Genomic DNA, 25,874 nt, shown 5'->3' on the forward strand with positions numbered 1-25,874 from the left:
CCTTTACACTTGTGTGTATAAGGAAGTTGTTGTGAAATTGTTAGGTTAGATTACTTGTTAGATATTACTGCATGGTCGGAACTAGAAGCACAAGCATTTCGCTACACTTGCATTAACATCTGCTAACCATGTGTATGTGACAAATCAAATTTGATTTGATTTGTTCAATGAACCATAAACAATTAATGAACAAGCACCTGTGGAACGATCATTAAGACACTAACAGCTTACAGACAGTAGGCAATTAAAGTCACAGTTATGAAAACTTAGGACACTAAAGAGTCCTTTCTATTGAAAAACACCAAAAGAAAGATGCCCAGGGTCCCTGTTCATCTGCGTAAACATGCCTTAGGCATGCTGCAAGTAGGCATGAGGACTTCAGATGTGGCCAGGGAAATAAATGACAATGTCCGTACTGTGAGACGCCTAAGACAGCGCTACAGGGAGACAGGACGGACAGCTGATCGTCCTCGCAGGGGCAGACCACGTGTCACAACACCTGCACAGGATCGGTACATCCGAACATCACACCTGAGAGACAGGTACAGGATGGCAACAACAACTGCCCGAGTTACACCAGGATACTCACAATCCCTCCATCAGTTCTCAGACTGTCCGCAATAGGCTGAGAGAGGCTGGACTGAGGGCTTGTAGGCCTGTTGTAAGGCAGGTCCTCACCAGATATCACCAGCAACAACGTCACCTATGGGCACAAACCCACCGTCGCTGGACCAGACAGGACTGGCAAAAAGTGCTCTTCACTGACAAGTCGTGGTTTTGTCTCGGGATCGATTTGAAGGTGGAGGATCCGTCATGGTCTGGAGCGGTGTGTCACAGCATCATCGGACTGAGATTGTTGTAATTGCAGGCAATTTCAACGCTGTGTGTTACAGGGAAGACATCCTCCTCCCTCATGTGGTACCCTTCCTGCAGACCCATCCTGACATGACCTTCCAGCACGACAATGCCACCAGCCATACTACTCGTTCTGTGCGTGATTTCCTGCAGGACAGGAATGTCAGTGTTCTGCCATGGCCAGCGAAGAGCCCGGATCTCAATCCCATTGAGCACGTCTGGGACCTGTTGGATCGGAGGGTGAGGGCTAGGGCCATTCCCCCCAGAAATGTCTGGGAACTTGCAGGTGCCTTGGTGGAAGAGTGAGGTAACATCTCACAGCAAGAACTGGCAAATCCGGTGCAGTCCATGAGGAGGAGATGCACTGCAGTACTTAATGCAGCTGGTGGCCACACCAGATACTGACTGTAACTTTTGATTTTGACCTCCCCTTTGTTCAGGGACACATTATTCCATTTCTGTTAGTCACATGTCTGTGGAACTTATTCAGTGTATGTCTCAGTTGTTGAATCTTGATATGTTCATACAAATATTTACACATGTTAAGTTTGCTGAAAATAAACGCAGTTGACAGTGAGAGGACGTTTCTTTTTTTGCTGAGTTTACAAAGAAATGTCACTAGAAAACAGGTAAAACTAAATTAAATGCAGATAGTTTGCAGTCTTTCCAGCTTCAGTATGAAGTGACTGTGTTAGCTACGTTGTTGGCTAGCTCCTCTGAACAACAGTGTCCTGACGAGAGAGAACATTTTCTATGCCAGGTGAAATCGTGCATTATTAGCTCATTGTTATGGATGTATGCAAAAAAATATCACTAGAACACAGCTTAAACAAATGCAAATTCAGCTACTTTGTTGTTATTCTGGCTGCACTGTTTGACGTGACTAAAAGTTAGCCGTAGTTGGCTAGCTTGCAAGCAAGGGATAAGAACGTTGCCAGCCAATATGGCAATAGAACATTTTGAATGAACGACTGGGTCACGTCCATAGACACAGAACAAAGCCGAACTGATAGAACGATCGACCAGGCGGCTTGGGTAGGAACCCTAGATTTGTGTCGGGACTATACCTCGTGGAAGGATGAAATAGTATGATAATTTTTTTAATGAAAATACAATATGTCAATCATTATTTAAATATTTTGGTAACCCATTGTAAAAAAAAAAAGTGATGGTGCCCTTGAAGCCGGTGTTTGGAGGATGTACTCTTCTTCGTCTCAGGCCTGACAACACCCTGCCAATATATCCTCCAAACACCGGCTTCTCTGGCATTATCACTTAAATAGACACATAAGTGCATCTTTATGACCACACAAAATTAGGGTCATACCGTTCATCATTTTAATTCAGTTTCAGTTATTGTGGGATAATGCCAAAACAGTAATTTAGCTAGTGAGCTTGTTGGAAAATGTTATAGTTTTGATTAATGAACTACTTTCAACTGCCATGGCTTATTCCTGCTAAAACTTTAAAGCACAGCTGTGTGAGTACCCTGGGCTGTGTGTTGATGTTTTGGCGGTCAGAGTACTGAAGTCTTAAGTGTACAGGCAGTGTTAAGGCAGGTGGGCCCTTAAGCATGCTGTGACCCTCAGGCCTACTCAGGACCACAATTATGAAAGTCAAAGGTCAGTTTAATGCCGGGGGCTAATCGGCCTTAGATATGCATATCCCCTTGAACCACGGCAATCAGTGCTGATCAGCCAGATGTTACGGTATTGGGAGAACTGTGCAAGTCTGTGAGAAAGTAATGAGAATGGACTGGAATATAAGTTACGATAAATAAATATTTTCCATGAAGCCAATTTGAATTACAGACAATTCATAGGCTTTTTTTAAATTGTGTTTTTCAGTTAATTACCCCAATAAAATGTTCTAACATTATTTTAGTTTACTTTGATTTATCTATAAAGTATAGCAAGAGACATTCCCTCCTGGCATCGTGTATAAAATGTAAAATGTGTTGCCCTAACCATTTACATGTAAATCATTGCATAACCCTGTCTCAATTCACACTTACCTCAAAGCTTTTCTTACTAACATGCTCTAATTCACATTTATGTGGCACTTAAAATGATCTAGCCATCACAGTCCCCATATAACTGTCTCATTTAACTGTTACCTCAGAGTACACCTCAGAACACAGTTGGGTGTCTTAATACAGTCCCAGCTTGTCCACATCACAACCACACACATCTAGCTGTAACACACACGGTGATCTTTCTCTCAGCCTCTAATCACTGCCAGATAATGTGCGTCCTCTCCCCTCTGACCTCTCACCTCTGGCCTCCCCCTCTCTCTCTCTCTCACACTGGCTGTGGCAATTCTGGGAAGGATAACACCCTGGAGGTTACTATCCCACTACCCCAGCACGCTGGAGGATCCAACCCCAGGAAGAGGTCACATGTTGGGGCAGGAGAGGCAGGGGGGCTGGAGGGGATTCCCTGTGGTCCATTAATCACAGAGCAGGATAAACACAGCTGTAGCAGGAAAGGGTGATAGAGATTATGTAGGAGACAAGAGGCATGCCGAAATTATACTAGTGCTATAGCACGCCCTCCGTTTCACAACGTGACGTCTCTGTCTCTCTGACAGGTGAGTCAACATGGAGGTGAATGATGATCATAATATAGCTAAATGTAACATTGTTATTTTGGTAGTCTGGCCTGTATTGAAATGTGTTGATCATTTCTTGTGTGTTTAGATTAGGTTTGGACAATTCCTGGAACTTTCAATAAATTCCCTGGTTTTCCAGAAATCCTGTTTGGATTATGATGTATCCTGGTTTTTCTGGTAAACTTACATGATTTATTCTTGCTATTTTGAACATCTTTAATATCTCCAAAATAAACTTAGTCGACTTTGCCACAGATATAGTCCTTCAAATAGAGCAACCCAATAGTTACCGTGTTCATAAAGCAAGACGTGGAAGCGAGCTGAACCATCGTGTTATCTGGAGCAGGATGACAGACTTGTTATGCAGCTTCTCCAGTTAATGAATCAGGTCAAGTAGAGTTTCTCTCAGTGTGAAATATACTCAAGCATTCTCTTGCCTTATAAGTAGACAGTTCAGTACTTTTGGTCCTACATTACTTTCTGTTGTGGAGCGTTTCAGTACAGAGGAACCGTTGACCTTTCCGGTGACTTTTCAGTGTAGACAAGGGGACTGAAATTGCATCAAATAGCTTGTGTAGCATCTACCATGGAGTAATGTCCACTCTTTACTGATTTTAGTACTGTAGCATTTTTGAGTCAAGATACTTCATCAGACAAGTGCTCGATAAGTGCTAGGCCTACCCACGTTTCTTGTTATTTATGTATGTGATAGATGTTTGTGCAACTTTGAACTTTACCCAATACAGAAATCAGTTGGGGTGCACGTATTATGTAAAGCCATAGTATTTTGTCGGTACAGACAGGTGTTTCCACCTTCGCAGCTTGGGAATGTGTGTTTAGGTGTGTTTAGATCGCACAAACAATCGACTGGATGTGCAGCCATTGAACTTCCTTCGGAAGACAGGAAGTGCTTTATAATTACGTTTTAACTCTATTGGGTTCTCACCACTGGTGTCCTCCAAGACATAAATATTTATTTGGCCCTTCAATCGCTTCTGTCTTAGTTCATGTTTTCAGTCGAAAAGCATGTGGGCCTGGCATGAAGCAACACCAAACTGTCACAAATGACAGAGGCTACATCAATTCCCATCCCAAAGTTCAGCAACCTGATACATAATTGTGTTTATTTGTAGCCGAGAATTTCCTTACAACAATACGCCGTGCTGCCATGCATTCATAAAATAATAATACAATTCTTGTTTTGGATGAGCGAGGAGAGGCTTAGCTACATTTGGCCTCTGCGTTTTTTAGCTTTCAGCTTTCAGCTGTCGCCTCACTCCAATAGCCTGACTAGGGTTTCTAGCCGAGCCAAGGGAACCAACCGCAAGACCCAAAGCTTATGTTTTACCCTAAGACCCATACAACAGAGAGGAATGTTAATCAACTCATACAAATGTCAAGGGGCTCAAATAAAATGCAAAAGTTGCAGAAAAAGTCCTCTCTAAAGGGGTTCATTACACGCTCCAATGAATGAGCATTAATGGCCCATGTGCTACACATCAAAGTGGAACTCAACACTGTTTGCAATCTGGACGATTAAAAACAAGGGGAATGAAATGTTCTGGATTGATTAACAAAGCAGAAGGACTGGCTCAGATGAAATACCAGCTTGCGGGATGACCTTTTAGGCTAGGAAGGATACAGTTTATGTCAGAATTGACCAGAATGGACTTTTTGTAGCAGGTTAGGAGAACTTATGCAGCATGTTAGAAGAATTAACAAAGCAGGTTAATATAATTAGGTTAAGGTTAGGAAAGGGAAAGGGTTAGCAAAAATGCAAAATGTTTTTTCTTTTGACTTCAATTTGAAATAAACTGTATCCCATCTAGCCATTAGTTTAGAGAGAGACAGGTGGGCCCCATTGACTGATTACCATCATTAGCTACTAGCATGATGTCGTTGCTGCGGTAGCCACAGAAGAACACAGGGGCGTTTTGTATCGGCTTCTCCGGGGCACCTGTACTTGGCTAGATAAGCCACACAACCACCAACCAACCGTTCTCATATGATCAGTACAGAGTTTATCTGCTGTTTCCTATAGCCATATTATTACATATCATTATACATCCATATCTAGCAGGCCTTTAGCCTTTCATCTGCTACACAGGTCTCTGACAGACAGATTCTCGGAGTTCGCTCCACAAAGGCTGCTTTGTTTACCAAGCAGATGGATGCAATTGAAGGGAAAAATACATTCAAAGACTTCCCCTACCATCAATTGATAGCAGATCTTTATTCAACCTCTCAAACAACAAACCCAACATGTGGCATTCCTTTAACCTGTGAAATCTCTTTTCTCCTCTATCTTCATCCAAGTGTCTGTCTGTTTCTCTTGGATTTGCCATACTTTTTGCGGGTTTGCGGGTGCAACTCAGCTGTTTATAACTAGCATGACATGCTCCAATCGTCCCCAGATGTTTCCAGAAGACCCAAACCTGCCCCGAGGTGAAGGTTTCTGACCAAAGGAGAGGTTCCTGGATCTTGGATCACAGCCCCAAATCCTGTTTGTTTTTTCCCCCATTGATGTCAAAAGGAATTGGATTTCTGAATGGAGGCTTTCTCTGAAATCTTCCCTGTTGTGTTAATTCAATTTATCTGTGTTTGTATCGCCAGTAACATTGAGCAAGGAATGAGGGCTTTTTCTCGGGATAGTCAGCGACTAGCGATGTTGTGTTGATTCAACACAGGGATGGACAACTTTGATGGGGGGTGGGGGCTACAAAAAATCTGAAGTCATCATGAGTGGCCACAGTTGGGTCGAGGGTCAGCGTACATACACATTGTGATGAAAACATTTTAGTGGCCCCGCTCTTGACAGCAGAGAGACGTGTTCATTTTTCTTTTCTTTTCTTCATGCAATTCTACACATTTGACCATGGGATGTAGAGAAAATGTTGCCGTTTTAAAGCAAGTTTGCTGCAGTTCTGCATATTTAGCATTTTTTTTAATGTGATATCTGAGTGAGACTGACTTACAAAATCAATGGGGGACCCTCGGCCCGTAATTTGTGTAGATAGCTTGCCACTAAATTAACAATAAAAAAATAGCAATATAAAATAATTGAGCTGACATGGGCTAAATGAGTGACCATCAGTGACTGACATAAGAGAAAAAACTGCTTATGCACAACCAAATTTCGAAATAGCACCTAGAATAGTGTATTCTACTATTCTAACTCTCAACAGTAAGTTGAGACCCTGACTGAGTTCCCCCCCCCCCCCAAAATGTATACATTAAATACAGTATATACACACACACACACACACATATTTTGGGGGGGATTGCTAAGAATAAGCAACGGAGAATGATGGTATTGTGTTAGACTGCTGGAGATAGCAAGGGAGGTGCTGGACTCTAAAGCAGGGAAATGGTGCTGGACAGCGAGAAGATGTGGCAAGAGAAGATATACCTTCTACTTTGAGAAGACAGTCCGTCAGTGAGCACCTTGTCACGATAAGTCATGATAAGAACCATTGGCATTGGCTGGAGGTGGTTGGTGAAGACTGATGCCTGGGGAGAGGATTCATCATGGGGTTGATGCATCACTGGCTTGTCTGTCTGTAGGGGCCCTCTCATTTCCTCTACACACAGTCAGAGACAATACACACACAGAGATAATGCATTTAGATTTGAGTCATTTAGCAGACACTCTTATCCAGAGCAATTTACAGTTAGTGCATTCATCTTAAAATGCAGTTGAAGTTGGAAGTTTACATACACTTAGGTTGGAGTCATTAAAACTTGTTTTTCAACAACTCCACAAATGTCTTGTTAACAAACTATAGTTTTGGCAAGTCGGTTAGGACATCTACTTTGTCCATGACACAAGTAATTTTTCCAACAATTATTGGAAGATTATTCCACCAGATCTCCAGTGCTCACCCATAGCCCAGTTCAACCTGTGCCTGCACTCTGGACGGTCCAGGCTAAAATGGTGATCCAGCCAGGAGGAGTGGTGCCAAGGCTGCGCACCAGGGCTCCAGTGTTCCCCCACAAGGGCTAAAATGGTGATCCAGCCAGGAGGAGTGGTGCCAAGGCTGCGCACCAGGGCTCCAGTGTTCCCCCACAGCCTGGGCCATCCGGTGCCTCCTCCAAGCACTAGGCCTCCGGTAGGTCTCCCCAGCCTGGTGGGTCCTGTGGCAGCCCCACGCAACAGGCTGTCTCTCTGTCTCCTCCCTCCAGGTCTGCCCGTCTGTCCTGAGCTGCCAGAGCCGCCCGTCTGTCCTGAGCTGCCAGAGACGTCCGTCTGTCCTGAGCTGCCAGAGACGCCCGTCTGTCCTGAGCTGCCAGAGCCGCCTGTCAGTCAGGAGCTGCCAGAGCCGCCGGTCAGTCAGGAGCTGCCAGAGCTGCCGGTCAGTCAGTGCTGCCAGAGCCGCCCGGCAGTCAGGAGCTGTCACAGCCGCCCGTCAGCCAGGAGCTGCCAGAGCCGCCCGTCACTCCAGCACTGCCGGAGTCTCCCGCCTGTCCGGTGCTGCCGGAGTCTCCCACCTGTCCGGTGCTGCCGGAATCTCCCATCTATTCGGGACCCGCTGCAAGGGTTCCCAGTCCGAGATGGGCGGCGAGGGTCGCCGCTCCCAAGGCGCCACTTAAGTGGGCCGAGACTATGGTGGAGTGGGGTCCACGTCCCGCGCCAGAGCCGCCACCGCGGACAGACGCCCACCCAGACCAGGTTTTTTTTTTCTTCAGGTTTTGCGTCCGGAGTCCGCACCTTTGGGTTCTGTCACGTTCTGACCTTAGTTCCTTTGTTATGTCTTTGTTTTAGTTGGGTGTGAGTTGGGGTGGGTAGTCTATGTTCTTTTTTCTATGTTGTGTTTATGTGTTTGGCCTGGTATGATTCTCAATCAGAGGCAGGTGTCGTTCGTTGTCTCTGATTGAGAATCATACTTAGGTAGCCTGTTTTTCCCATTTGAGTTGTGGGTGGTTATTTTCTGTTTTGCGTCTTCACCAGACAGAACTGTTTCGTTGTCCTTTCGTTCTTTCACTTTGTTGTTTTGTTATTCAGTGTTCAGTTGATTTATTAAATATTAACATGGACACATACCACGCTGCGCATTGGTCCAATCTCTCATACTCCTCGTCAGAGGAGGACAAATTCCATTACATTGTGTATTGTTTCGCTTTCCCTCTGAAACAGACGTCAGGCAAATGTGCTGACGTGATGACGTCCTTGATGTCTTCAGCCTTGAGTGCATCTTCAAGGGTTGTCCAAAAGGAGGAAAGAACGGACATACCCATTCAACGTCATTCTCTACGGGTCTAGACTCTACCTCTTATCGCCAAGCATGTGGGGCCAGATTAGAGCTCAGGGTTTCTAAAACTGTTTCTAAAAGTTTCTAAAACTGTTTGAATGATGTCTGTGAGTATAACAGAACTCATATGGCAGGCAAAAACCTGAGAAGAAATCCAACCAGCTAGTGGGAAATCTGAGGTTTGTAGTTTTTCAAGTCATTGCCTATTGAATATACAGTGTCTATGGGGTCACTTCCTAAGGCTTCCACTAAATGTCAACAGTCTTTAGAACCTTGTTTGAGGCGTCTACTGTGAAGGAGGGGGGAATGAGAGCTGATTGAGTCAGGGGTCTGCCGGAGTGGCATAAGCTGATAATGCGCGCTCACGTGAGAGCGACCTGCGTTCCATTGCATTTCTACAGACAAAGGAATTCTCCGGTTGAAACATTATTGAAGATTATTATTAAAAACATCCTAAAGATTGATCCTATACTTTTTTTGACATGTTTCTACAAACTGTAATATGACTTTTCGTCTGAACTTTCACCTGGACTTGCCCGCGCCTCGTGAGTTTGGATTGTGTACTAAACGCGCAAACAAAAAGGAGGTATTTGGACATGCATTATGGACTTTATCAAACAAATCAAACATTTATTGTGGAACTGGGATTCCTGGGAGTGCATTCTGATGATGATCATCAAAGGTAAGTCAATATTTATAATGCTATTTCTGACTTCTGTTGACTCCACAACATGGCGGATATCTGTATGGCTTGTTTTGGTCTCTGAGCGCTGTACTCAGATTATAACATGGTGTGCTTTTTTGGTAAAGCTTTTTTGAAATCTGACACAGCGGTTGCATACATATATTGTGTAACATGAAGTCCTATGAGTGTCATCTGATGAAGATCATCAAAGGTTAGTGATTCATTTTATCTCTATTTCTGCTTTTTGTGACTCCTCTCTTTGGCTGGAAAAATGGCTGTGTTTTTCTGTGACTAAGTGCAGACCTAGTTCTAGGGATGTGCTTTCCTCTTTCCGGGAACTGAAATGAATAACACATTTTTTTTCTAGTTGTGAGACAGCGAGGAGCCACCCTTCTCATGGCATTTGACCCTGCTCTGTCCCCAAAAAGACAGTAAAAACACAAAACTCATCTTAGTCCGAGTACGTATTTCAGCCAAAATTTGCGATGTCAGATTCAGATGAAAATGAGGATTTTGGGATCCTCTGCAAAAGTCTGACATATGTATTTCACAACAGTACGTGTTTCTTCACAGGCTTGATGAGTAATTTCCCATCATTCCTTATTGACTCAACCTCAGCCATTCTGATCTTAATCCAATCTTGATTGGATAACGGTCCGATGGCATATCGTAATGAAATAAATTGAACTCATATGCTAACATGAATTACACTATCACAACTGTGATTATACTTCCATCATTGAGTTATCCTGCATTTCCTTTTCCAAGTCGATCTGTCGTCACAGTAATCCCTCTCTCCAATTAACCAACAAATTCAGTCAAAGTCGAAAAAGTCACTACAGTTTGTCACTGATTGTCACAATAAAATTGGCCTCTAACTTCTTTCCCATTTCTCTCTCTCTTTTCCATTTTTGTCATTTGGAGCAAGTGCCCCAGATAAGAAATTGCTTACATCCCACTCAGTGTGGGACTGGGTGGGTTGCTTCCCACAGGGTATGTACCAATGTGCAGAGAGCACACTTCGACAGATGCCATCAGAGAACAAGCATATGAATTACCAGGCAGCCTGCCATCTAGCGAGTTCACACAGAATGCCATTAATACCTGATGAACAGTCAGACAACAACACAACAACAACATGAAAGCCGTGGCAACTGGGACCCAGGTAAAAGTTCCATCATTTATATATTAATGGTTTTATTAACAAAGACTTCCAACTAGCAGCTAGCGAAACCCCTCAAAAGTTACAATGATGGAGGCGTCAAAGTTTGATGCCAGGCTGCAGCAACCAGGGGACCCGTCAGCGAATCACGTCCCGATGAATAAAAGATAACGCCACTGTTGACCAATAACTAATTCAGAAGCCATGAGATATTAATGGATACAATTAAAGAAAACACAATCCTTTTAAATTTAAATTGCGGTAGATATTAGCATTATCCAATGAAGTCACAATTTATATTAAGGAGGTAAAGTACCTTTACAAGAGTACTATAATTGGATGGGATCAGTGAATCTGTTATTGGGGCTTAATTAGAAACGCATAAAGGAAAGGCTTTGTTAAGTCTTTAAATGTTCATTACTAAAATAGGGCACACGATGTTATGATCTACGTTATATTTTTCATTATTATTATACAATTAATAGTCAACCAATGATTAAATGCATAAAATATCTGAAACAATTAATACTAAGTGATGTATTTACACTATATAAAAAGTTTATATTTTCTCTCATATTCCATCTCTTCCTGGCATGACATGGCACGCAAAACATTATTACTTGATTATCATAAATATTTCCACTTTTACAAGGTAATACTTTCCACGGGAGGCTCTGATAACGTCAGACACACTGTTTTCATTCAAATGACGATGTGATCCAAAGTGTTGTTTAATGAGATGATTACTACAGCCTGACCTTAATGGAAAGAAGCCTACCCTTAGGCCAGGAGAATGTACCAGCGAAGGGCATGGGGGAGGGAAGGGAATATTGGAGTGCTGCTGATACAGAAAACACTACTTTGCCCTCTCGGAGGATGTTCAATCAGCTTTTAGGAATGGCCCTTGACTTCGACAAGGCCTGGGGCCCACAAGTAATCAAGCAGTGTGTGTGTGTGTGTGTGTGTGTGTGTGTGTGTGTGTGTGTGTGTGTGTGTGTGTGTGTACCTTATCTGTTTGCACATTATCTTATCTTCCTCGTGATATGGAACTCCATTGTCCAGGTTCTTTATTTAGCTAAACAGTTGCTGTGTCAGCTCGTTGGGAGAGCGAAGGGCCGACCTTGGCCTGCTTGGATAGCCTCTCTTCCTGCTTTTAGACAATGTATTGATAACGGGCCCATTTGCTAAGTGTAGTATAGTTATGGAACGAGTAATGGACACCGATGGAGAGGCACTCACATCCCTCATCATTATTGAAATGCCTCACTCTTCTTTGCTACCTAGCAACTCGCAACATCTACTGTATCTGTCTGGACATTATGTACTTTGTGCCGTACATGTCTATAGGACAATATATCAAACATTCCTTTGTTTAGTTTCAAACTAGTTTATTTACTGTTTGGTGAATATGACAGCTGACAAACCTAATTAAGTGGAATAATCATGCATATTTATTTAAGGCATGCTACAAGAGATTTATACACTTGCAGCTTGTGTGGCGTACAGATGTGGTGATTTAACTTTGGCCACCCACAGAGTTGTGACTGTAAAAAGTAATGCTTCAAAGAAAGTTTGGTTCCGCTCTCTTTACTACCCTTCCCTTTCCATCTCAACATGTTCAATTCAAGACGACTGGGAAGTGCACATTTAATTCCGACTGCCCTCCTCACATTTCCTTACGATGTTAATCTCGGTTTCCTTTAGTGGGAAGAAACAGTTGAGCCGTGTACAGGGCTAGAATCTGATCTGGGATCTGAGGAGAGGAGAGATGGGCATACTGACTGGGGACTGTGTGGTTCCCAGATACCCGGTGCATGAGTGTGTGTGTGTGTGTGTGTGTTTGTGTGTATCGGAGTGCGTAGTGCCACTGAGATGATTTTCAGCAGGCGGTGCAGAGATGAGAGAGAGAGAGAGAGAGAGAGAGAGAGGGAGAGAGAGAGAGAGAGAGATATGTTTCCTATGGGGGGCCTGTTACCAAGGGGAGGGGGAGATTTACCGTCCCTCTCAGTCAAAGTGCCCCCTCCACTCCTGCTGCGCTCTGAGACACACACAGACACACACACACACGCTCCCAACTCTCCACAGGAAAACCCAGAGCCTAATGCGCAGCACCTCACAGGCAGCACACTGCCACGTACGTTGGGCAAACCAAACCAAGTGGGACACTAACTCCGACTCTGCGACTTTGATAGTTGGTTAATTACTCATGTGATGTGATTCAGATGTCTAGGGGCTTCAACAGAAAGTTCGCCTGACGGTTCCAACAGGGGAGGCAGGAGCAGACATTTTAGGAGAGCAGAGCGGTAGGTGAAAACCAAACCTATTTATTATTTATCAATATATCAGTTTACGTGCCGTCACACAGGGTCCCAGTAGTGTGGTGCCTGATGCTAAACGGTGATGCTACATGAAGTGCTGGATGCTAAATAGGTTTTTGTGTACTAACTAGGTGACATCTGGGACTTTGAACAGGATGAAACACTCTTCATGGCTAGCTGGAGAGGCACTGTGTTCTGTTGTGATGAAACACTCTTCATGGCTAGCTGGAGAGGCACTGTGTTCTGTTGTGATGAAACACTCTTCATGGCTAGCTGGAGAGGCACTGTGTTCTGTTGTGATGAAACACTCTTCATGGCTAGCTGGAGAGGCACTGTGTTCTGTTGTGATGAAACACTCTTCATGGCTAGCTGGAGAGGCACTGTGTTCTGTTGTGATGAAACACTCTTCATGGCTAGCTGGAGAGGCACTGTGTTCTGTTGTGATGAAACACTCTTCATGGCTAGCTGGAGAGGCACTGTGTTCTGTTGTGATGAAACACTCTTCATGGCTAGCTGGAGAGGCACTGTGTTCTGTTGTGATGAAACACTCTTCATGGCTAGCTGGAGAGGCACTGTGTTCTGTTGTGATGAAAAAGTATTAAAATGTAGATCTCAGTTTTCTTTACCTCCTTGGTCTGAATTCGGTGAGACTAAATTGGTGAGACTAAATTGTACATTCATAGAAAGGGTTTTTAACTACTCTGTAAAGTTTTACCTGAAATACACTATTATTTTACTTTGAATATAACCTGGTAATTATATAAATGTAAGTATTTGATTTACATATTGATAGTAGGGTTAATTTCTAACTGGTTAAATTTTTTTTTTAATATTTTGAAAGAACTTAAGATTTTTTTCATGTAACATCTTCACTCAACTCTCAAACAATACAAAAGCTGTATTGTGTAATATAACACTGACTAGACATGAGCCTGATCTGATTCTTTCATGTTAAAATGTCTCATTGTTTGCTAACCGCTAGTCTGAGTCTTTAAATTAAAACCAGAAGGGAGAATGCAGGGCAGAGGAAACCACACTGAAGAAGCCACGCAAGGGGCGCATTGTCAAAACAATATAAAGCCCTGCCTGGCTCTCTCTCTCTCTTTGTGTGTGTGTGTGTGTGTGTGAGAGAGCTTGCGTGAGTGTGTGTAATACGTGCTTGTAGCCCACACACTCCTATTAGCACAAAGGCTGTGCTGATTATTACTTCCAGAAATGAAGTAATGTAAAGAGGAGACTCTTCATAAAGCTCACCCATCATATTGTTTGACTGTAACCAGTCGTGGCATCTTCCCATCTGTGCCCCCTTGGCAAAACCTGTTTGAAGTCTGAAGGAGGTTGTTTTACTTCCCCTAGCAGTTGGAGAGGATGGGAGAGGACCCACTGTGATGTGTAACTTTTGACTGACACATTCTGGTTTGGCTCCATTTCTGAGGAGATGTTCCTGGATTGACATTTCAGTTGTGGCGGGGGAAATTAGAAGATTCGGACAAAAGTATACTTTCTTCCTCAATTGAGGAAGTTTTGTTTTGTTGGGTTGCTTTCAAAGTTTGCTGGATGAAATAACCAATATACTTTTTTCCCTGTCTCCCTTCATCTCTCTCCCCTCCCTTGTCTCTCTCGCTCACCAGCTCTCACCACCAGCAGTATATGGGGAACCCCTACACTATCTGTCCATCTCCTGAGACAAAGCGTGGAATGTGTTCTATAATGGGCGACCCAATCGTACATGTGTTGGTGCTAATGGCCATCATGGCCGTCCTGCCTGGCCCTGGAATGTGTCAGATAAACAGCACCACAGACAATGTGGAGAAGGACTCCCTACCCCCAGACCAGGGCCTGGTCCTCCACAACACCCACATCACCCCCCAACCCCTGGGCTTCCACAGCACCAGCAGCCCCTTCCTGGAGCATGGGAGCCCCATCTCCACCAGGGGCCACCAGGGGCCCCAATGGCCCAGGGTCGGAGCTGGGTCTGGGGCCACAAACATCACCAGGATAAGGGCCCCTCCACCATGCACCATCGCCACTTCCATTCAAGGCCATTTCAAATACATCAACACAGTGATTTCTATCATAGTGTTTGTGGTGGGCATAGTGGGCAATGCCACCCTATTGAGAATTATCTACCAGAATAAGTGCATGAGGAACGGGCCCAATGCCCTCATCGCCAGCCTGGCGCTGGGAGACCTCATCTACATCACCATAGATATACCCATCAACGTCTACAAGGTAAGAGATCCATCCTGTACACTGGACATCACAGTGAATTTTGCATGGATATATTGAAGAATAATTGCATCTCAGAGAGAACGAGAGAGCGAGAGATTATTTCACTTGCTTTGGCAATGTAAACATATGTTTCCCATGCCAATAAAGCCCCTTGAATTGAGATAGAGAGAGAGAGAGAGAGAGAGAGAGAGAGAGAGAGAAAAGAAAGGGGAGAACAAATAAATAGTATTCATTAGAAGGCTCCCCAAACATCATGTTGCTCTCCAAAGTTGATTTCAGTCAGTAGTAGTACTACTTTATCTTCATTGGGTGGCTCTTTGTGATGAAGGAAGCAGGGAGAGGCCCAGACTAAAATAAACAATGGAATCAGACCAATCAGACTGCGGTCACACATATCAGTGGCCCTGCTCTGACCCGTGGTTTGTCACAGGACCAGCTCTCCTCTCCAGCTCTCTTATCTTCGATCACACTTGAACCTCGCTACACTCAGAATAAATGGGTCTGGTTAAATGATGAATCACGTGTCCAGTGTGAGCCATTTAAACCCATTAGACCGCAGTCCATTTACCCCCCCATGTGGGTTCACTTTAACATGATCTAGATAGAACTCACAGATGATTTACGACGTTATCTTACCTGCTGTGGTATTATTGCTGGAGAGTAATGAGCATATTTTCCATTGGGTCCACATACATTGGTTGAACAGGTCAAGGTTCTTAATAGGATGTAGTGCAGTACATTGGGAATGCTCAGTTCATTGTGAAGAGAAGTGGTGAAGCCACCTGTTTAGTATTACCGGTATACAGTTTCATCACACTGTGTCAGCACATATGGAAGTGCCAGGGTCCCGGGACAGATGATTCTCCACATGTACAAAGGGTGAAAAGTCTTTCCTGTATTAGGCGTTTCAGTTACACACATGAAGGATAAATCACAGTGTCCCTTTGTACTGGTGAGGAAAAGTAGTGCCGTAGGTACAACTCTGGTTTCAGGCCAAACACTCCCTGTGAATATGTCTGCACTACAGGGACATGTGCTTTAGGGAGGCCCAGCTCACTTCCTTTGGGGTTTGTTTGACGCAGTTTCCAAATTTAATCATATACAAACTACATATACACACAATACTACATACACACACACACGGACACATGCTACACACACACACCCACAGTGACGTACCCCCCTTTCCCTTCCAACTCCCATGTTCTCGTGACTTTTTGATTAGATGGAACCGCCTAGCGCTCCAAGTGAACAATAGAGGGACAAGGATGCACCCGTGAAGTGCTTCCTTTGGCCCGGCCTCTCAACGACTCTGGGTTTAATCCCCTCTTTCTCTCTTTGTTCGGCCCATGTCGATTCCTGGTTCAACAACAGCTGCCAAGACTACTTCCTAATGACAAAGGGTGGTTTTAGCAGTCTGTTCTTCAGGGAGAGCTGTGAGCTGTTTTCTTAAGGGAGCTCTTCTTGTAAGAGGAAGTGGTGCTTATAGATGCCTGGAAGTCCAATTAAAGAAAGGATGTCCCTTTCAGGGACAGTTCCAGGGTTGGCTTGCTAGGGTTTTATTGTAGGACCTGACTCAATGATGTACTGTGTCAAGATGATGAGGCGCAGATGGGCCTGCTGTTGGACTGTACTCAGATTCAGAATGAAGTCAGGACGTACCATGAAAGCCCTCTGATGTGACTGTGACTAACCTGCCTGTTGGGAAGGGCCTGCTACAGTGCCGTGGTTAAATATAGTCCGCACCCTAAGGACAATGGGAATTGAGCTAAGAGGAGATAAACATGTGATCCTCTAACCTCAAGCCTTTATAATTTATCCCTTACTAGTTAGTAAAGAAAGCGATATAAGGGCTAGTCCATTATTATTATTATTGTTGTTGTTGTTATTATTATTGTTATTATTATTTCTCTTCACAGCAGGTATTGTTCTTTCACAATTCAATTGATTTTTTTACATGCTTTTTCTGTCTTCTCAGTTACCATACTGGCTAATAATGACCACTATGGATTTCTGATATCTTATGAAAGGGTTTGTAATACAGGGAAGTGCCAACTGGCTAAATGCCATCTAAGGTGTGTGGTTATTTCTTGATGATGCAAAGCCTGTTGTGAGTTGAAGCGTACATACTGTCTTCTACGATGTGCTGACAGTCTCTCTCTCTCTCTCTCTCTCTCTCTCTCTCTCTCTCCCTCTCCCTGCAGCTCCTTGCCACCAGGTTCCCCTTCGATGACAGTTCCTTTGGGCTGTGTCTATGTAAGCTGGTACCATTCCTACAGAAGGCCTCTGTGGGCATCACCGTCCTCAACCTCTGTGCCCTAAGCGTCGACAGGTCAGTCCCATGTACCACTGCTGAATTCCAAAATCAACTAATGGTAGCTGATCTAACAGGATCAAAGAAAAAAGCCTAAGAAATATTTGTATTTGCATATTCATGTTTATAGAATTAATAAACAATATAAGCAATATGGTGTTTCTTTCCATCTGCTTTGTGATTGCCTATTGCCTACACCTATCCAATTCTTTCAGATCTACAAGAGTGTCTAGGGAGTAAGGGGTAAGGCTTCTGAAGCATTATACACATTACTTGTTTACTGTCAAATGCATTGTCTGGCAGGCATACACTTACCAAGGTTAACATATGAGCTGTTGCTGAATCTGACCTAGTACTCAGACACTATAAGTGGGTCTTTATGCATTTTATTCCATAGAGACCTATTCTGCTCTCTGGAATAGGATTCTATTATCTTGTAAAAATGTATTGGTTCCAGACTCATGGAATGTTTGCGCCGTAGAATTCTGTTCTGTTCTGGCCTTTCAGTTCTGCGAATCTTTATATGTAGGTTACGGTAAACTCAAAATGAAAATCAGTCACCCTCAGACCCTCAACCTTTGCCAGTAACTCACCAACACCATGATAAATAACATTGCCGTGGCTTGAATTCAAACCAAAAGTGTTTGTTGAACAGTAAAGCCTTCATGAGATAGCCCACTCTACGCATGGGAGTGGCTGAGAAAAATTGGCCAGGAAAGATGAATGACTTCCCTAATTTGATTTAAAGGAAACCACAGGTTGGGAGTTAGTTTAACTCCTTAGTGGGGGTAGTACGGTAAAGGCAGTTTATTCCGGAAGTTTGTAACGTCAGTAATAATGGAGCTCTCCCATTACCAACATAGTTACTCTTCCTCCTAGTTTTCTATTGGCTGCATCTGTTAAGGACTAGGCCAGCCGGAGCCATATCCACAACGCCTCTCAGAGTAGGAGTGCTGATCTAGGATCTGCCCATATAATCTTTTTCATCGTGATCCATAAGTCAAATCTGATGTTAGATCAGCACTCCTACTCTGAGACGCTTTGTGGTCTTAGATGTTTCTCTCCCTGAGGAGGGGTAGCTACGTCATCAAGGAGCAGAAGTAGTTTTATTCTCAAATCTAAACATGTTTATTCTCACATTTTTAACTCGGATTGTTTTGTGTCTGTTGCTACACGACTAGACTTGTATTCCCGTCTCACTCCCTCCAGTTCTTGTAACACTTAACACAGTCGGTCCTGTTTATCAGCAGAGTGAAAGTGAGGGGCTGACGTCTGGCTTCATTGGTCTGTGAGTTAGCAGACATAAGAGATAAGAGCATAAGGAGGCCTGTTCTGGATCTAAAGGGATGGAAGCCAGTTTAACCTACCAGCTATGCTGAATGACTCCCATCATAGAGAGAGAGAGAGAGAGAGAGACGTTAGTGATAGAGCCGAGTTCAATAGCAGATGGTCTCCATTTTGTTCTCAGAAAACGTGCAGCATATCTCGCCTGGTTTGCACGCGTTGTGTCTCGTCCTCTCTGTTTGAGAAAGAGAGAAGGAGCGAGAGGGAGAGAATGTGGATGCATTACCAGCTGGGTAAAATATAAATGACACCATGTTGTTTGACAAGGGTATTCAAGTGCGTCATGAAAAATATATTGTTCAAGCCATAAAATCTTGATGCACCGTTTTACTAAAACATTTAGACAAGCGGTGCCTATTAATGAAACAAACAAGCAAACATGATTTGGAACACAGGAAACAAGCGTCAACAAACAGACCATAGCTCCTGCCAACGCTTGTTTGGAGGCTTCACAAAATAATGAATATTAGATTCTGAGGATAAACAATTGATTATTATCTGTTGTTCATTAAATCTTAACTTGGATCATTTTTCTCACTATGCAGTACAGTGTGTGTCTGGTCTACTGCCATGCAGTCAGTTCATAGAGCATATACTACAATGTACTGCTGAGTTGACCCAACATATTGGTATTATAATAAGATGAACAAGTATTCCAGTAGTTTTCTCACCCTATCTCTGTGGTTCTCACAATCACGTTCCCATGCAGGGTTAAAAGTTTGAAGTAAGTCTATTATTCAAGTACTGGAAGTGTCTCTAAAATAGGTTCACTTTTCACAGTCACTTGAACCTCCTAGCGGGCAAAACTGGTTGAAATGACTTCATTACAACCATTAAAAGCTGGTTGAAATGACTTCATTACAACCATTAAAAGCTGGTTGAAATTACTTCATTACAACTAGTTTCACCGCTGGGCTGTTTATTAGTTCCAACTCAGCAGTTGTTGCTGAAAGGTCCACAGCCCTGGCTCTGCTCTAACCCCTACCTTACCCCACCCTTTCATTCTTTGTGTCCCTCTATGTCCCAGGTACCGTGCAGTGGCGTCATGGAGCAGGGTCCAGGGAGTAGGCATTCCTCTTCGGACGGCCATGGAGATCGTGTCCATCTGGGTGCTGTCCATGGTCCTGGCTGTCCCAGAGGCCATCGGCTTCGACATGGTTGAATTCAACTACAGGAACGAGACCATACGGACATGCATGCTCAACCCCAAGACTGAGTTCATGATGGTACGACCCATTTTCTTGTTGACGCTTCGGCACTTCAAATAATCCTATTACCTGTATACAAACAATTCTGTCCCACAAAGTGTCTCAGAATAAGAGTGCTGATCTAGGGTCAGGTCCCCTCTCTTATTCATTATGATTAAAAATACAAAAGTGATTCAAGTAGGGTTACAGTACAGCACGTGTGTTAAGTTAGTAAATCTGAGAGTCCATGATTTCATGTGGTGGTGTATCCTTGCACTGACCTATCAAAAACAATTCCATCTGTCCAAATACTTGGCATGAAAAGTAATTGTTATAAATACAGTGCTAGATTTATCGTACTGACATTCATTTCTCTGACATTCTTGGTGGAACCACCCAAAGAGCTGGAAATATGGTGAAAGGAAGCATACAGAGGCCAGACCTGGGTTCAAATATCATTTCAAATACTTTAGCTGTGCTTGACTGAGCTTGTTTGGCTTAACGGACGAATAGAATTGTCCTAAAAACATCTGGCACACTAGGTAGGCTAGAGCAAACACAAAGTATTTGAAAAATGTCAAATAGTTCTTGAACCCAAATAGCATTTGAACTCTGTAGAGGTCTCCATACGTTTTTTCCCTCAGAGAGAGAATCTCTGAGGTGATCACTTTCTTTGTTCACAAGCCTGGAGAACATAATTGATCGCAGGCCACAACAGCAATTACAGCTCAACTGATGTATGGTTCCTTCAAGCTGAGCCATGTGTGTGCCTAGTTCACATCATGCAACACAAAAGATACTAAATCCCATATCATGACCAAACCATGCTGAGGTTTAGGTCATTTCATTTAAATCCAGATTCAATAGAACACGTATGACAGACAGTATCTCGCCCTCCTGGAGTGAGGAATTTAGTAATGTGTTACAGAGGTTATAGAGGAACGTTTATTCTGTGGCCAAAAAAAATCCTCAAATGGCATCTGCTCCTCCTTAAAACGTGTATGATAATATCCCCCTCTTATATGTGGATTTAGTAGATTAGAATATGTCACTGCCATCACATAGGCGTATTGGTAAAGTCAACTTGCTTTGTTACCAAACCTAGCAGGTGAAACTGGTTGAAATGACCTCATTACGACATCAATACAACCAGTTTTCCACGTTTGCCTGCTGGACAGTCTTCTGGAGTATTGGCATGTTAAGAATTGTGCTTCTCCTGCATAGAACCTGTGTACTAACGTTCTCCTGTTGTGGTTCTCCTGCAGTACTATAAGAACATCAAGGACTGGTGGTTGTTTGGGTTCTACTTCTGCGTTCCTCTGATGTGTACGGCCGTGTTCTACACTCTGATGACCTGTGAGATGCTCAACCACAGGAACGGCAGCCTCCGCATCGTCCTCAGTGAACACCTCAAACAGGTACACACACACACACAAGGTACTTGAGGCCAGACTGCCTCATGTTTAGTGTCTCTTAAGGAGAAGCCCATGCCCTCTCCCAGGCCTCTCAAGCTGACATTGCATAACCCACCCCGACTGCCTTCTACATTCATAGTACTACTACTTAGTATCAGATCTCCCTTTTTCTCTTCGGTTGTTATGTACTGTAACCAGAGCCTCTAGCGTTTTGGAGGCCCTAAGCCAGGTTGGGCTGCGTCATGTGTAGTCTCTTTAAAGGTTTGTCCTTTTCCTCTCTCAGGCCTATCCGGTTTACATTACATAACCCTACATCTCCCTAACAACCTAGCGTCTCCCTAACCTAACATTTTGTCTGTTTGCATCCCCAGAGACGTTACCATTCAGTACTCAGGATGACTCAGCGGTTTTTTTATATGTTTTCCACTCTCAGTATCTTGTCTTCATCACCCTTCATCGTCATCGTCCAACCTTTTCCTAATCTGTTGTTTATTGTTATCCCCAGAGACGGGAAGTGGCCAAAGCAGTGTTCTGCCTGGTCCTGATCTTCGCTCTGTGCTGGTTCCCCCTGCACCTCAGCAGGATCCTCAAGAAGATGGTCTACAACCCGAGAGACATTGGACGCTGTGACCTGCTCAAGTGAGTGCAGCCATGTTTGTTTGCTGTTGTCATCTCATTGTTAGAAACGACTGACTCAGTACGGTGTGTTGGAAAATGGAAAGGTGGAAATACGTGGGGAATCACTCGACTGGATCTAGAACCACAACAGATTAAACACAGACAAACATGATTTGAGTTGCTGCAATTTAACGATTCGAAATGTTTGAAAGGAGATGAAACTCAAATGGAAGTTCGGCCAAAAAACATGGGTGTCGTTTCTTTCAGCTTCCTGTTGGTCCTGGATTACCTGAGTATCAACCTAGCCACAGTAAACTCCTGTATAAATCCCATCATCCTCTACTTTGTCAGCAAGAAGTTCAAAAACTGCTTCAAGGTACAGTAGATCCCTAAACATACACACACACCCAACTCTCTTTTTCTCTCTTGCTGTATATCTCTATGCGTTTCACTCTCTCTCTCTCGCTTTCTTTTACTCTCTTTTTCCCCCCATATAATCAGTATCTCCACTAACCCCCCCAGCCCTCCCCAAACCCTTTGTCCTGTCTCGCCAGTAAAGCAAACAGAGAACCTCTCCCTCTCCCCACGACCGAGGGGCTGTGGCTCTGCGCTGGTGATGACATTATTTAAAGAAAATGTAAAGCAAAGCAGTGATTTATGAACTCATTTACTCGGTGAGGTCACATAACTGTCCACATCTGTTAGAGACCTGAGCTGAAGATAAGCCAAGCCCTAGCTCCAGCTGTCCTCAGAGAGCGAGAGAGCGAGAGAGACTGAGACTAACACATAACAGCAATTCCCAGACCCTGAACGTGCCTCTTCCTCTCTCTGCAGAAGTGGGGCTAAGAGTTTGGGAAGGATAGAAAGTGTTCTACTTCTCACGCTGTGAGCAGATGTGGTTTTATGTAGTATATTGTTCAAAGAAGCATTCCCAGCCCTCATTACACAAGCCCTCATCATTGTAAGCTGTAGAAAAGTGCCTACTTGGACCTCGTCTATCGTAGCAGCAATAGAATAACCGCTATCAACACAGAATGACCACAGCAGTATGAATAGTGCCTATAATCTTGTAAACTTGTACCCTTGTTCAAGTGTCTAACCGTGTCCCCTTGTCCCCTTCCAGTCCTGCCTGTGTTGCTGGTGCCACTCGGATGCCACAGTGACCAGCACGGGACAAAACGGGAACGGGACCAGTATCCAGTGCAAGAGCCCAGAGCCCGTCAACCTTCACACGGACCGCAGCCTACGCAAGGATAGTGACTGACCACCACAGGAGGTGACGCCCCCTATGGACGAGGAGGTCTCACTACAACTACAGCCAGTCTGCACTAAACACAACGGACTCTCAGCTCAATAGGAGAGTCACATGTTTCAAACACCACCACACGTTTCTTATACAGAACACTGCTGGGCAGCTCTGGAGCCTGACGTAGAACGACGGGGAAAATTAGTGTTAGAGTTTATATATAGACACAAACATACAATGGGCATGATGGACACTGCAGTATTTCCAGTGTCTCTACGGACTATACCATTCCTTTTGCCAGGGAGAGACGAGGAGGGAGCGATGCTTTACAGTACCGTAAGAGAGGGGGAAGAGGGATGGAGGAAGAGGAGGGGACGGGAGGGGGAAGGTAGCTAACAGGATGCAGCTGAACCCAGGCTATAAATGACCGGCCAGTCAGGAGCGAGTAGCGTGTTGTTCTGTTCACAAAACGGTCAGCACTGCTGGGACGAACCAGGAAGCAGCAGAAACCCCGGGAAGGAAGGCCAGAGCGCTCCCTGTTAGAAGGGGACGAGAGGAGAAGGAGAGAATGGTCCCCCATGAGTCCTAATGAACTGCTACTCAGTGATGGCTGAGGGAAGGGGAGCTCGCACTATTGAGTTGACTGTCCTTTTTAAGTGTCGCTATAGCATCTTCCATCATAGGCACTATACGCTGGTCGTTGTATACACAGCAGTACACTTTCATAGAGTAAGCGAATGTCCTGTGTTCTGTATGGTGAATTTGTTTTAAAATAGATGAAAGTGATTTTGCCATGTACACGTGTGTGTGTGTTCCAGTACAGTTTTAAATTCTGTTTTATAAAACGTACCAGGAAGTGTTAATTCACTGTGTTTAGGTTTCACGTGCTGGGAAGAAGGAAAAAGTGATTTTAACGAGAAGGTGCCTTGTGTCACCTTGAATTCCCCCGTATAGCCTTATACAGCATACAGACTCTGTACAACAACCATTGGAATATCACTTAGGATGTAGAGTTACTCCAGTGTAGAGTTACCAGAGTGCATCCCAAATGGACCCCTATTCCCTACATAGTCCAATGCTCCCTGGTCAAAAGTAGTGCACTATAGGAGGGAAGGGGGTGCCATTTGGGAAGCAGACCCAGTCTCTTAACTTGTTATCCAAAGACTAATGGTTTTCTGACCCCTACTGAAGTCCCAAGCTAGTTTAAAGAACAAGTCCAGGTGCAGCAAGCACCACAGGACCATAAAGTACAACGTTATGATTATGTCTCAGTTCAAGGCTCGTTGAAAAGGGGGCCTCTATGTTCTCACCCCAAAAAATAAAGGGATAAAAACGTTTTCCCTACTTCACTGTGAATTTTACATGACACAGAAAATGTTGGTATTTACAGCTAAGCTGTTTGTGAAACATGCTCGTATATATCAAGTTTTATATGGTTTTATATTTTGCTATGTTCTTCATCATATATACAGAATGTGGTTATCATTTGTCCTTTGCCTGAGGCAGGATTTTTTTTTTATTTTCGTTTTTTTGTTTGTTTTTGTGATGATAAATATACCAGTTGGTGTTTAACTCATATCAGCTACCTAGGTGACTATACTGCTTTATACATTTGATACGTGAATACATGTATTATGAATACAATTAATGTGCTGTGTGTGTGTGTGTGTGTGTGTGTGTGTGTGTGATTTTTTAGCACTTTTTCCTGTTTGAGTGTTTGTGGCACTATCTACAGCATATCAGACAGTGTCAAAGATAAAGGCTTTTCAGTTTAACCACTCATATCAATACATGGTATCTTACCACTATACTGTTCATTCAGAGGCATCATACCCCTCTATAGGAAATTGTACTATTGTTCGACACATTTGTTTCTCATGTTTCATACAGAAATGCTGCTGCTTATCCTAATAAAAATCATTTAAGTGTATACCGTTTGCCTTGCATTTACTAAGGAGAGACTAACGTCGGCATTTGTAAGCATGAGAACATTTAACATGGCATTACTAAGGAGTTATACAGTTTACATTGATATGCATGACATATAATTACTTTGGATGACCTCTCGCGTTGCTTTACTGAGGAGTCATGAACTTTATACTGTCATAGAAATACTCTTCTCTTTCTGAGAGGATAAGGGGACTCGTTTTTATTTTCTTAGTGTCTGTGGGAAGGAAACACAAGCCGGTCTGGGAGTGATTTGAAGTGCACTGTGACCTGCTTGCTTGTTGCTTGGCAACACCGCCCTCAGGGTTACCATGTCAACTGAGAGGATGTGAACTGAATTGCTTGGAGAGAGGGAACGTAATCAAGCCAGCCCATATGAGTGACTGTTATCAGAGCTCCCAAATAGAGGAGCTGTTAAACATAACTTGTCTTGTTAACTTAAAGACGTCCTCCAGCGATTTCAGAATGTTTACTGTTGAAAAGCTATATCCCAAGTATAAATACAGTAAAGTACACATTGAGAAATATAGTGTTTTCTAGACAAAATTTAAAACTTCAAGGAGTTGGCCTGATGGGGCGATGTGATGTCATTGGCCTCTCCCCTTTCTTGAGGAGCCATAGAGAACAAAAGAGGATTCCTGGACCACCTATTGAGATGTGCCTTTTGTTAAGTAAACAGGTGAAAAATTTGG

The 25,874-nt window shown here is 43.6% G+C and overlaps 1 protein-coding gene across 2 annotated transcripts in view; it reads left to right on the forward strand.

Annotated features, from left to right (window-relative positions):
* Nucleotides 1-25,165, forward strand: part of LOC110497371 (endothelin receptor type B) — a 43,149-nt gene extending 17,984 nt beyond the window's left edge. Inside the window, exons 1-8 of one of the 2 annotated variants that reach the window (XM_036954289.2) lie at nt 12,264-12,864; nt 14,511-15,111; nt 17,316-17,443; nt 19,797-19,995; nt 21,222-21,374; nt 21,877-22,010; nt 22,257-22,365; nt 23,113-25,165. In XM_036954289.2, coding sequence (XP_036810184.2) covers nt 14,530-15,111; nt 17,316-17,443; nt 19,797-19,995; nt 21,222-21,374; nt 21,877-22,010; nt 22,257-22,365; nt 23,113-23,253 — 1,446 coding nt within the window. In that variant the 5' untranslated portion in view covers nt 12,264-12,864; nt 14,511-14,529 and the 3' untranslated portion in view covers nt 23,254-25,165. Of the gene's footprint in view, nt 1-12,263; nt 12,865-14,510; nt 15,112-17,315; nt 17,444-19,796; nt 19,996-21,221; nt 21,375-21,876; nt 22,011-22,256; nt 22,366-23,112 lie in introns of those variants that run through there. The other variant, XM_090210426.1, reaches the window with a different exon arrangement.
* Nucleotides 25,166-25,874: the final 709 nt, after the last annotated feature.

This window comes from Oncorhynchus mykiss, chromosome 19 (genome assembly GCF_057628025.1).
Source record: "Oncorhynchus mykiss isolate SJ-2025 chromosome 19, ASM5762802v1, whole genome shotgun sequence".
Lineage (NCBI taxonomy): Eukaryota > Metazoa > Chordata > Actinopteri > Salmoniformes > Salmonidae > Oncorhynchus > Oncorhynchus mykiss.